This window comes from Manacus candei, unplaced genomic scaffold, assembly GCF_025592945.1.
Source record: "Manacus candei isolate 608988 ecotype Guabito, Panama unplaced genomic scaffold, ASM2559294v1 h1tg000010l, whole genome shotgun sequence".
Classification (NCBI taxonomy): Eukaryota; Metazoa; Chordata; class Aves; order Passeriformes; family Pipridae; genus Manacus; species Manacus candei.
In genome coordinates this window covers 7371375-7383524 of record NW_026138058.1, presented here as the reverse complement: position 1 = coordinate 7383524, position 12150 = coordinate 7371375, and the positions used below count along the sequence as shown (strand labels likewise).

The 12150-nt window shown below is 40.7% G+C and overlaps 1 protein-coding gene across 6 annotated transcripts in view; it reads right to left on the bottom strand.

Moving 5' to 3' along the window:
* Positions 1-12150, bottom strand: part of PIGG (phosphatidylinositol glycan anchor biosynthesis class G) — a 94629-nt gene that overhangs the window by 42337 nt on the left and 40142 nt on the right. For all 6 annotated transcript variants that reach the window (XR_007902785.1, XR_007902786.1, XM_051777471.1 and 3 more), the window contains exon 10: positions 7166-7357. Coding sequence is in view for 4 of the 6 variants with exons in the window: in XM_051777471.1 (XP_051633431.1) it covers positions 7166-7357 (192 nt within the window). In the remaining 2 variants the exon portion in view is untranslated. The remainder of the gene's footprint in view (positions 1-7165; positions 7358-12150) is intronic.

The window sequence follows — 12150 nt, the reverse complement described above, 5'->3', positions numbered from 1 at the left end:
AAAATTCCTATATCTTTTAAGCTGTTCAGTGATTTTTCACAACTCATTCACACAAATATGCTTCTTTTTAGCCCACTAAAAAACAACAGCGAGAGTATTTGAAGATCCTTATTTCAGTCTGAAATCTCTGCACACTTCAGACATTTTCTCACCTTACACAGCTGCGTAGATGTACATATGTGCTGGTTTATACCAGCACATTTTTTCCTTGTTAAGTGTAGAGACTTTTCAAATCCATTTGAAAAAAGCAATTCCACTACAAAAAAACCCTGAGTTTTAAGTAGTAAGTGTAATTGGCATTTATGCTATTTTCAAACCACCTATTTATTCATTTGCCTCTTAATTACCAGTGAAAGGCAGCTTCTGAATAAAACACAGCATGTAGTCCAAAAAGCTGGTAAGGACAAGGACTAGTAAGCTTAAAAACTGTGACCTGCTATTTTAGAAGAGCAAGGTCTGAAAAACTAAGAAAGCGAAAGCAAATATCCATCAAAATGTAGTGACATTCTCATGTTTTCTGGGCAAAAAAAACCCGGATCACATTAGTGTGTGCTAGGCTGTCAATAATCCAATGAATTCACCAAATGAGCACGTGAGAAAAATCTGTGGTTACAGATCTATTTTTTTATCTTGCAAAAGATAAAAATGCACATTATCTACACACTTAATCTGTAATTTAACATACATTATCCTTAGGTTTCACAGGATCACTGACACACAGAATGGGTCAGGTTGAAAGGGACCACAGAAGGTCCTCTGCTCCAGCCTCCAGCACGTTGGCCCCCAACCAGGTGCAGGACCGTGCCTTTGCCTTTGCTCGAATTTCAGGTTATTCTCTGCCCAGCTCTCCAACCTGTCGAGGTCCTTCCAAAGGGCTGCACAGCCCTCTGGGGTACTGGCCACTCCTCCCAGCTTTGTATCACCAGCGAACTTTCTGAGGAGGCATCTGCCTCTTCATCCAAGTCACTGATGAACAAGTTAAACAATACTCAGCCCAGTATTGAACCTTGGGGGACACCACTAGTGACAGGCCTCCAACAAGACCCCGTACCACTGATTATGACATTCTGGGATCTGCGTTCAGCCAGTTCTCAATCCACCTCACTGTCCTCTCATACTGTTCACACTTCCTGAGTTTGCCTAAGAGGATGTTGTGAGAAACAGTCAAAAGTCTTGCTGAAGTCAAGGTCAACAATATCCACTGCTCTCCTCTCATCCATCCAGGTAGCTGTCTATTGTAGAAGGTAATCGGGTTTGTTAAGAACAATTTACTGTTAGTGAATCCATGATGACTACTCATGATCACCTTTTTTTCATCCATGTGGGTAGAGATGGCCTCCAAAATGAGGTGTTCCATCACCTTTCCAGGGATTGAGGTGGTCAGTAGTCCTCTGCACCTTCCTCCTTGAAGACCAGGGTGACACTTGCTTTCTTCCCGTCCTCAGGCACCTCTCCTGATCACCACGACCTTTCAAAGGTTATCACGAGTGGCCTCGCTATGGTATCTGCCAGCTCTCTCAGCACTCGGGGATGCATCCCATCAGGGCCCGTGGATTTGTGGATGCCAAGTTTGTGTAGGTGTTCTCTAACCCAATCCTCCTTGACCACAGGAAACTCCTTTCAACATTCCTCTACCCTGGTCTCCTGGGTCAGAGATTCCTGAGGGCTGGTCCTGTCAGTGAAGACCAACACGAAGAAGGCGTTTGGTAACTCTGCCTTCTCTGCATCCTCTGTCACCAGTGTCACTGTCCATTTAGTGATGGGCTCACGTTATCCTTTGTTCTCCCTTTCTCATTGATGTATGATGTAAGAAGCCTGTCTTGTTGACCTTGACATCCTTGGCCAGATTAAACTCCAGATGGACCTTGGTCTTCCTTATCTCATTTCTACCTACTCTGACAACCTCTCTACATTCATTCCAGTGACCTGACCCTGCTTCCATATCCTGTGTATTTCCTGATTACACTTGAGCAGTGACAGGAGCTCCTTGTTCATCCACATGGGTCTCATGTTCCTCCTCCCTGATTTCTTGCTCATCAGGATGTGTCATTCTTAAGCCTGGAGGAAGTAATCCTTGAACATCAATCAGCTGCCCTGGATCCTGCTGGGCCCACAGGACACTTTCAGGAAGATCCCTAAAGAAGCTAAAGCTAGCTCTCCTGAAGTCCATGATTGCTTGCTGCCCTGCTTCCTCTTCGCCCAATACTGAACTCCACAAGCTCACGGTCACTACAGCCAAGGCTGCCTCCAACCTTCACATCTCCAGCAAGGCCTTCCCTGTTTGTTAGTATGAGGTTGAACAACACAGCACTACTTGTGGGATCCTCCCCTACCTGTGTCAGAGAGGTGTCATCAATGCTTTCCAGGAACCTTCTGGACTGTTTGTGCTTTGCTGTGTTTCATCCAGATGTCAGGGTTAATGTCCCCTACAAGAACCAGTGACTGTGACCTTGAGTCTGCTTCAAGCTGCCTGTAGAAGTCCTCAGTCACTTTCTCCTCCTGATCAAGCAGCTTGGAACAAACGCCCACAATGTCACCCTCACTAGTCTGCCCTTTTATCCTCACCCATAAGCTCTTGATTTGCTCATCACCCATCCCAAGATAGAGTTCAAGTGCTGCCTCACACAGAGGGTTATTCCATCACCGTGCCTTCCTGGTCCATCTTTCCTAAACAGCTTGTGGCTCTTCATGACAACATTCCAGTCATGTCAGCTATCCTACCACATCTCCATAATCACAGTGAGATCAAAGCCCTGTGGCTGCTCACAGATCTCTAGTTCCTCCTGTTTGTTTCCTACACTGCACTGGTGTACAGGTTCTACCTAGAAGTATTTTCCATATAGAAGTATTCGATTTATGTCACTATCTGAGTGGGGGGTGCAAAGGGACAACCCGTAGTCCTGTCCTGGGTTATGTATTTGGCTGCTTGTGTTTGCCCAAAGTATCCCCCCTTAGGACTCCTTTTGCTAATTCTGTGGTTGCTACAGTACTCCGCTTCCCATTCTTTATCTCTGTTAAGCCCAGCTATGCCCCTGTCCCCCCTTCAAGTCTAGTTTAAAGCTCTCTTAAGGAGTCCTGCTAACTCCTAAGATCTCCCCTTTGAGAACAGGTAGGCAGTTGTTGCCAGCAGGCTCGATGTCACATAAACCAATCCACGATCAAAACCTCAAAACTGTGCTGGTAACACCAGTTTCAAAGCCAGGTGTTCATCTGCCTGATTTTCCTGTTTCTTGCCCCATCATTCTCTGCAACTGGCAGGACAGAAGAGAACATGACTTGTGCTCCAGATCCCTTGACCAGTTGTCCCAAGGCCCTGAGATCCCAATTGATTGTCAACAGACTTTTTGTTAGAACTTTGTTGTTATCCACCTGGAAAACCAGTAGTGGGTAATAATAATAATGGCTAGGAAGTTTCTTGGGGATGACCCTTACCTGGGCCCCAGGGAGGCAACACACCTCCCTATGGATTGGGTCCAGTCCATTTCTCTCAGAAGGGAGTCACCAGTGACTACTACCCTTCTTTTTTTCTCAGTTGAGGAGGTTGTGATGCAGGGGGTGAGCTGCCCTGCCCTAGGTAATCTCTTCAACCTGGATGGACCTTCATTCATGTTCACATTTTTCTGGTCCTCATTTCCCTGGTTCTCAGATTCCAGGGCCTCTTATCTATTGTGGAAGACAGGGTAGGTCAACAGCTTGGGAATGTGAGGTGGGTCAGGAGGAGATTCCCCTGCCACCCAGAGCAGAAAGCCATTTCCACTCCCCTCCATCCCTAAGGTCCTTCTGGCTGCTGGTGAGAGGGTGGGAGATCCATCACTTCTTGTGAAGTGGATGATGGGTCTGTTTGTATAAGGCATGGTAGAGTGCAGCTCCACCAGTTAAACTCTTACTACCAGCCACTTTTTACATGAGTAATGAGTGAACATGGTCTCCTACAAAGTTAATATAATTCACTCAGCAGTGAGGATTCTTGAGTCATCAGGACTTAGTAATATATGGAGGATTAGGCCAGGACTCTAAAAATAGTAAAAGTATAGTTATACTCATCTAAGTAGTGTAATTAGCTGACCACAACAAAACACTACTAGTCAAAATTTCTAAAAAAAAATCTTATCAACAAAAAATATAATAATTTTATAAATAAATAATAATTAAAACTTTAATTATTTTTTCAGTCTTTGGAAGGTCACCCTCCTTCTCAACAAATTACTAAGAAATAAGCTTGAATTCAATCTTCCTTTTCACAAAGAGGAAAGAAAAAGCAAGAGGAGAAATAATAAGCTGGAGCATTTTCATGTTTGATTTTCTTTTTGCATCTACAGAAATAAGAAAAAAAGGTAAAACCACCACACAACACTGATGTGGTCCTCCTAAACTTGAATACAATACACTGTTCTGTTGTTTAGGTTTCAAAGGTTCAAATTTATACCTAATGGCCCATGCAAAAGGACTTTACTATTTTATTCCCTTAAATAGCAAGCTTTTATAAAAACCCTGTAAGGCCCATTGGCTTTTTCCTTTAAGGGGAAAAAAAAAAGTAAAAAACAGTAAAGTTTAGAGAGTTCCTCTGTTTCTGGTTAATGCAGAAACTCAGTGACCTTTTTCAGAGTCTCTGATAACTATGAATATTTATATTTTGTGGTAATAATTACATCAAATATATTCATATGACTTAGAAGTAAAACTTTAGGAACTAGCTTTGGATATTGGTCTATTCAATGAGTTAAATGAGAACTGAAATCAACCAGCTGATGAAAATTCAAACAAAAAAAATATTTCTCAGTAAATGCACTATTATTTTGTGTTAGTACAGTACGTACTCATCTTTTTCATTGCTCAGACTATAATTTTTTTAAATAAGTGTGAGGAAAACAGAAGGCTAAATTACTTCTTCGCGTTTTTTAATTTAGACGTTTTCTTAGTGTAAGCCACAGAAAATGTAGAACACTTAAATTGCATCTTCTCCCTCATCCACCTTCCAGCAGTTGTCACATTCAGACAAAATCTGCAGTAAAGGGTACAGAGAGGGAGTGTTTGAGAGCAAAGAGTCTCCATCTTAGAGAAGAATGCATTATGCATGAAAAATGCAGTGGCTGCCTACAGTTTTAACTGATATTACACAAAACTACCTCTACCTTGCACCTGGATCTGGAGCTATTCTAGATTATGAATACACTAACTAGACACATGTAAAAGAAAGTCCTGGGTTTGTTCCTGGTGGCATTTTAAGTAGGCTTTTACCAAATATATCAGATCAGGCATATAGGATGCCTGATCATAAAGATGCTAGATCATAAAGATGAGCTAGCATCACTATGTCAACACACCACCTATCATCTGAAATCTACTAAGTTGTGTCTACCACCTTTTCTGACATGCTGTCCTGAGAGCCTTGCTGAAGATAATGTTTGGTGAGTCAGTGATCTTGGGTAAACCATGTCTCTCTGTCCAGCCTTGTACTTTACACCTGAGAAACCCACATGTTAGCACGAGTGGTGGCTGCAGAGGACCGGGCAGAAACCCTGTGTTGTGAACTGATAGGTACTAGGACAGACATAATGTTCTGACCTGGCAGCAGTAGACACATGGGTTTGTTTTGGACTGTTTGGTGTTTTGCTTTTACGAAAGGCACAAGAGTATGGAAGGGAGGCAGAACCTCTCCTCAGATGGGACCCATGTGCCACAGTGTGCCGTGGGAAGATTCATTTGGGGTTTATATTAAGCTCTGACATAATTTAAGAAAATCACTATGTGAGCTATTTATTTAAGGTGAAATAATAAAAAAGCCTGTATGCTTTCTGTATCAATACGACCAATGTGCTGACTACAAAATGACCAAGTTTTAAATAAATGTTTGACTTCAGTATTGAAGTACTCCACTTATTTCTCTAATCGCATTCTACTTGTGGCTCAATTGCTGTATTTAATGTTCTGTCCCACACTGCAGTATTTTAATTCTCATTGCAAGGACAGTAGTATTCTCTAAGGATTTTACTAAAATACAAAGCAAAACTAGAGATTACACTCAAAAATCAAGCATGTTTCAAACACAGAGCCAAATCCTCCAGATTAAGTAAAGATTATCATTACTTTCTCATGCAGCAGAATTAACACACAATGTTAACACTAGTATACAACCAGAATTATCTTCAATATTTGGAGAGAGGGATCGTATGTCAATATATCCAGATACACATACCTACAAATATTTATTATAAAACATGCTGTGTTAGCAAACCTGATTTTCCATATGTCCTAAGATCTTACTCTGAATGGCTTTTTCCATCTCTGCACATCTTGTGAACCTCTGGCCCCTGATAAGAAGCTCCAACAGAAACCATTTGTATCCATATAAAATTCAAAATGAGTGCAAGAGGAAGTTTACTACATCCAGAAGACAATGGTTTCAAAAACGTCTCTTCCATAATCTCTTCCCCCTCATCAAATGTTCTAACTGACGCTGGAAGGTTTTCACAACTCTCTGACATTCAGGAAAACTTGAGGCTGCAGAGCCAAGTACAATCCAACAGTGAAAAGTACGATAAGAAAACTAAAACCATTTAGCCACATTCCAAAAAGGAAATTTCATTGGTGAAAGAGCTAATAGCTTCCTTACAGTTACAGACTAGTTCTCTAAGAAACTTAACATCAGCCTAAAAATCCTTAGTATGCACTATGCTGCACAGACGAGACCTCAAGAAGGATGTGGTTACATCCTGAAAGCCCAGATATTACAGAAAACTCAACTGGAAAAACAAGGTACGGAAAAGCAGCTCTCTGAACTACTGCCTAACCATTTCTGAAACTAAGAAGCAGCTAAATGACCTTGGCCTGTGCTCTGTTAAACATGGCAAGTCCATCTAAAAAAAGAGGAGATGGTGCATTTGGAGTTTCATTTTAGCAAAAATATAGGGTATGACTACTAGATTTTCCTCATATTAATTTTTATCTGACTGGCTTCTGATCTGCCACAGTCAAAAGACACTTACTTGGGCTTAAAATTAAGCACGCACAACAAAAACTGGGTGCTGGTCACCTATAAACTAGAGCTCCATTCATAAGAATGTAATTCCAACCTAAACATAATGTCCCCTCCACCTCATCCCCTGATATCCAAAGTGCTAACACCTTGCTAGAAACAGCGTTACAGATCTGTTGATTAACTTACTTTGAAATATCTTTGCCACCATGTTGCCATGGAAATATGACATTTCCAACAGCTGCCCGGTAACTGTAGACTCCCAGGAGCCCGAGTGCCATAGCAATTTTTGAAACCAGGGAGCATCTCCTTTGAACCAGAAAGAAGATCATAAGCAGGGAGACTGCAGCCAAGAAGGAGAGTTCAGGTTTATGTTCAGAGCTGGGAAAAAAACAAACAAACAAAAAAAATCTTTTGAAACATAAATTAGAGCTAAACATATTAGCTACAGCACCATATTAATCAATTAATAAACTGTATTAATTAATGCAGCACCAAATTAATCACTGCACTGATACTTGTTATGAAGTTGCTGCGAGGTATGGTAAAATATTTTAGTATTTCCAAAAAAGTACTTTTATTAATAAGGTTTTCTATTCAAACATACATATTTAAAAGTGTAATTATTGTGTCCTACCATATGCTAGTTATTCTGTTAATTAAATAAAAACTGAGCTGCATATTGCATCAGAGAAAAGGGTCTAATACTTTTAAACTAGGGGTTTGTTGTTTATACATTCTGAAACAGTGCATTTCACTTACAGTACAGCATTTTATTTTCTAGCACAATGAAAAAGATTGTTGCCCTACAGGATTAGAACTATTCTGTCTTTTGAAGTAACAACACATGTATTTGATTTGTTTAATTAATTTTAGTCATAGAACACACTACCTCTCTAGAATGACCACAAATATACTTACACAGTTTACAACACACATATACAAATTCATTAGCACAATGCAATTCCCTTATGCAACTACAGCACCTTGTACTATGTGAGAGATAAAGACACAAAATTTGCATCAGTGACAGAGAATATTAGAGATACAGTTTGTTTGTTCCTCTGCATCCTAGACAGAGGTAACACTCATTCCAGAATAGAGGTCATTTTACTGAGCATGCTGCCAATGTTATGTATTTAAATCATCAGTAGTATGAATTAGCACTGCAAAATGTAATGGGGTAAACTGAAGATCTGCACCCAACCCCTACCACAGCTACCTACACACTTTAAGAAAGCCCACTGTAGTACAAGAATTGCCTACTGCAGATATTCCCAGTATTCCAAATGATGTAAACCCACTAATTTTGTCAGATTTACCTTCTGTTAAGGACATCGTGCAGAGTGAGAGCCAAAGGCTCCGTCTTCTGCCTTCCACATTCAAAATGCCAAGATAAAAGATCACTAACTTCAGAAAACTAAGAGTGAGCCTGGGCTATTATCTGCATTAAATCCCATCACACTTATGAAACTCCAGTTTTATCTCCGATTTAATAAAAATTACTGTACTTCGAAGAGGTTTACTTTCCTGTCCCTAGTGTTTGATTTATCATGGGTTTGAACAACAGTTATTTCAGCTATTGCACTTGGAAAGTCACAAAGGGAAGGTTATGGGGCAGAAAAACTGTCCTGCTAGTCCTCCGTGCAGGACCCAGTCAAGTAGTCCATAGAACTTAACAAGACTCCCAAGAGATGCAGTGCCCTCTGCAAGCCATTGGAGAAAGGTGAGAGGAATAAGATCTAGAACACTATGGGAGAGAAAATGCAGTCTTGATGTTTCTTTTTCTACATAAGGAGTCAGCAGAAGCAGTGAATAGATTCCTGCAGCAACCCATGAAGATAGTGCAAGCACCATCTCTTATGATCAACACATAATAAACTATTTTGGTAGCCACTGCACCTTTCAAATGAACATTTTTGAAAACTTGAAGTTTTCAGGTAGTATCCTCCTTGGCTACTCATTGTATGAGAGTAAGACAAATCAGGAATAAATAACATCACATCATCATTGTCTTTGTCTCTTTATCTAAAAAACTCACTTTCGTTAAGAGACTCTTGCAGACAAAGTTAACACAGCAATACAAAAAATTTAAAAAAGCCATTGCTATCTGTAAGAAGTAACTGCTATTGCTATGTCAAGCCAGACACTCACTAACAGCTGCAATTCCTACAATGAACATCTGAAATCATACTCTAATACCCTCCCCTGGGAAAAATGGGGGCACTGCAAAGTTATGTGCAAAGTAATGTGCACATCAGTCACATGACTTTGCATTCTTGACTGCTAGTGAAGGGGGTTATATACAAATCTGTCCAGGTTTTTGGGTAACAGTCCTCTGTGATTTCTCTGGGGAATTTTTTTGAACCATATAAATTTGCTCAAAAAAACCTACCCCAGTGTTTCATAGTTTGCTGAAGAAAGAAGAAAAAGATTTATACAGGTGAAGTCAGGTCAGCATAAATCCCCTACAGTTTCAAGGTTTTCTAGCCAAGGTTCATCCAGTTAGTCAGCTAAAAGCATATGTACTTAGCTTGTGTTTTGAAAGGCGATGGTAGTTGCTCAACGCAGACACAGAGACTCCAGTCATTTAGCAAAGTTCTAAATGATTTTGATAGTCTACTCAGAAATACAAACAAAACATGCTACTCTGATCTCAGCTGCAATGTAGTGGGTTTTGTCCAAACCACAAAATGAACCGACAGCTTCCTGAGAGAAAATGTGGTGAGAGGGAAGGAAAAAAAGAACACTTTGGCTGTATCTTCCTACTGTAACATCTTGTGGTCTACACTCATACTTCTGGTGTGCTAGCTTCGGGGGAAGGGAATTTGGGGACGGTTAAGTTATTAAGTTATTCAGATAATTAAAGGAAAATATTATCATCTTTCCATGCTGATGTTTCTTGTCACTTCTCTTGGAGCTGATGCTGCCATGTAGCAGCTCTGACACCTTTGAAGTATCAGTTCTGACCAAGATAACCAGCTAAATGAAGCTAATTGAATACCAACTAATTAAAAAGAAAACCTGATTTCCAGTCAGATCTAGATTAAGTGTTCTCTTCCACTTCATCTACTGATTTTCTTTTGCTCTTTTTCCCATCAAAGTATTTTTCCTCTTTGTAGCAGATTTCACAGTCTGTCTGCAAATAACAAAGAACATTTTCTTTATTTCAGCACTGCTGAATGCATCTCTAGTAGCCAAATTCAAGACACCACAGGATCACTGATTTTCTGTGTTTTGGTACTTACATTTTTCTATGGACAAACCTGGACAACAGTGCCTCTGTCTCAAATGCTGAGGCCATTAAGCACTGTCCAGATAGGCAAAATACTAGTCTGAGCATGAGCACAGATGTCTAAAAGGTCAATACAGGGGAATAAAAAAAGAGGGCAGTTTGTTCATTAGTTTATTTTAGAGACGAAATAGAAGGCTGTCTAGAAAAAGCCTGAGTAGCTGTAACTCAAACTAACAAGGGTACAAACGATATAAGTAAGGTTCTAAACACTTATTAGTAAAAAGAGAGCTATTAAGATGTAACTATGCAAATTAAACTCATGCTAAAAATAAAACAACAATCAACCTCACAGACTAGCAATGCATTTCGGGAAGAGGAATAAGTGCTTTACGCAACTCAGCTTATCACCAACTTTTAATTCATGCTGTTAAGGAAAACACATCACCTCAATTTTGATCAAAACACTAGGGAAACAGACATCTCTACCACCCTGTTCTCTTGTAAAGGAGAAGGAACAAAGACATTAAAACCTCTAAACAAAGAAAATCCAAACATGTTTGCCAAATAGGAATTCACTGACACTTTACAGACCCCAGGATGTGTAAAGTTTCAGTTGCATCATTGACTGATCTTCCTGAAGCTTGTCCAGTGAAACACAACAGAACTCAAGAACTCAACTACCATCCCATCACTTGAGTCCAAAATCTGTATACATCAAATGCTGCTAATGTTTTAATCCTATAAAGCAAATGAAGTATACACCAGCATGGTGACATATTGTATTCTCCTGTTAGATTAAAAGCTGCTCCATTGTTAAAGTCAGGATATAGCTCCACAGCAGCCCAAGCCAGCCTGTGCCAGGGCTGCCAGGGTTCTGTTCTTTTCACCTGCTCCCTAAACATATCAATGAAAGGGTGAATGTAGAAGTGTGACAGCCCTAATCACATATACTCTTAGGCTGTCACAGCACTCTGGACTTTTGCATAGTGTTTTTAAGCCCCCCAGAATACAAGTTTGTGAATCATTGCTTCTTTCTCAATCATATTTGAAAGGCATGCAGGTTCTTGTAAGGAATGCTTGACAACAGCAGAAAGAAAAACTGATTATGTCTGTAGCACTTCAAAAGATGCAGATACTTCCACATTCTGTTTCTACAGTAATTTCAACAACAGCAGTGCTGATTTGTACACTCTTCCCTTCCTGTATTCCTGTTACTAGCCAGCCCATTTGCCTGTGAAACCTGATGGTAAATTGGAGTGGTATGTGATCCAACAGAAAGCCAAGTGTTTCCCTGTTGGAGGCGATAAGGAGGAAAGAGAAAAATATGAAGTGTGGAGACGCATTTACAACCCTTGAATGGACTTTATAATACCGGACTTGACCTCAATACCAATAATGACACTCACTGGATATGTCTGTTGTACCCCAGTTATTCCCCAGTTTGTTGTTATGATGTTATACAGTTCTATGTACCCCTGTTGTTGTTTTAAAATTTGTCCACCATATTGTCCCCTTCTTCTTCCCTCAGTTTTCCCGCCTTTTCCCCTGTTTTCCCGCTCCTCTGCCTGCCATTGGCTAGGTTTTGGTGCAGTGCAGAGGTAGCTCCCATTGGCCCTTTCCCATGGTCACGCCCAAACTCCTCCTCTCCATACCCGATCATCCAATCACCCTCTCTCCTGAAGTTGTCAATCCCAAGCTCCTCCCATGCTCCTCCCAGTTCTGGAACCTTGCCTAGACCAACCCTATTTAAGTCTCTGAGTTGCTTAATAAATTGGCATTGCTTCACCAGACCTTCGACCATGTCTGAACCCTCATTCGCAGTGCTGTGACCCTATCCCTTATCCCAGCGGGTTTCGGCAAGTGGCGCCCAACGTGGGGCACAGTCGAAGGTCCCTTGTATCAAGGGAACTCCTGTGACTCCACTTGGGATCAGGCAGCG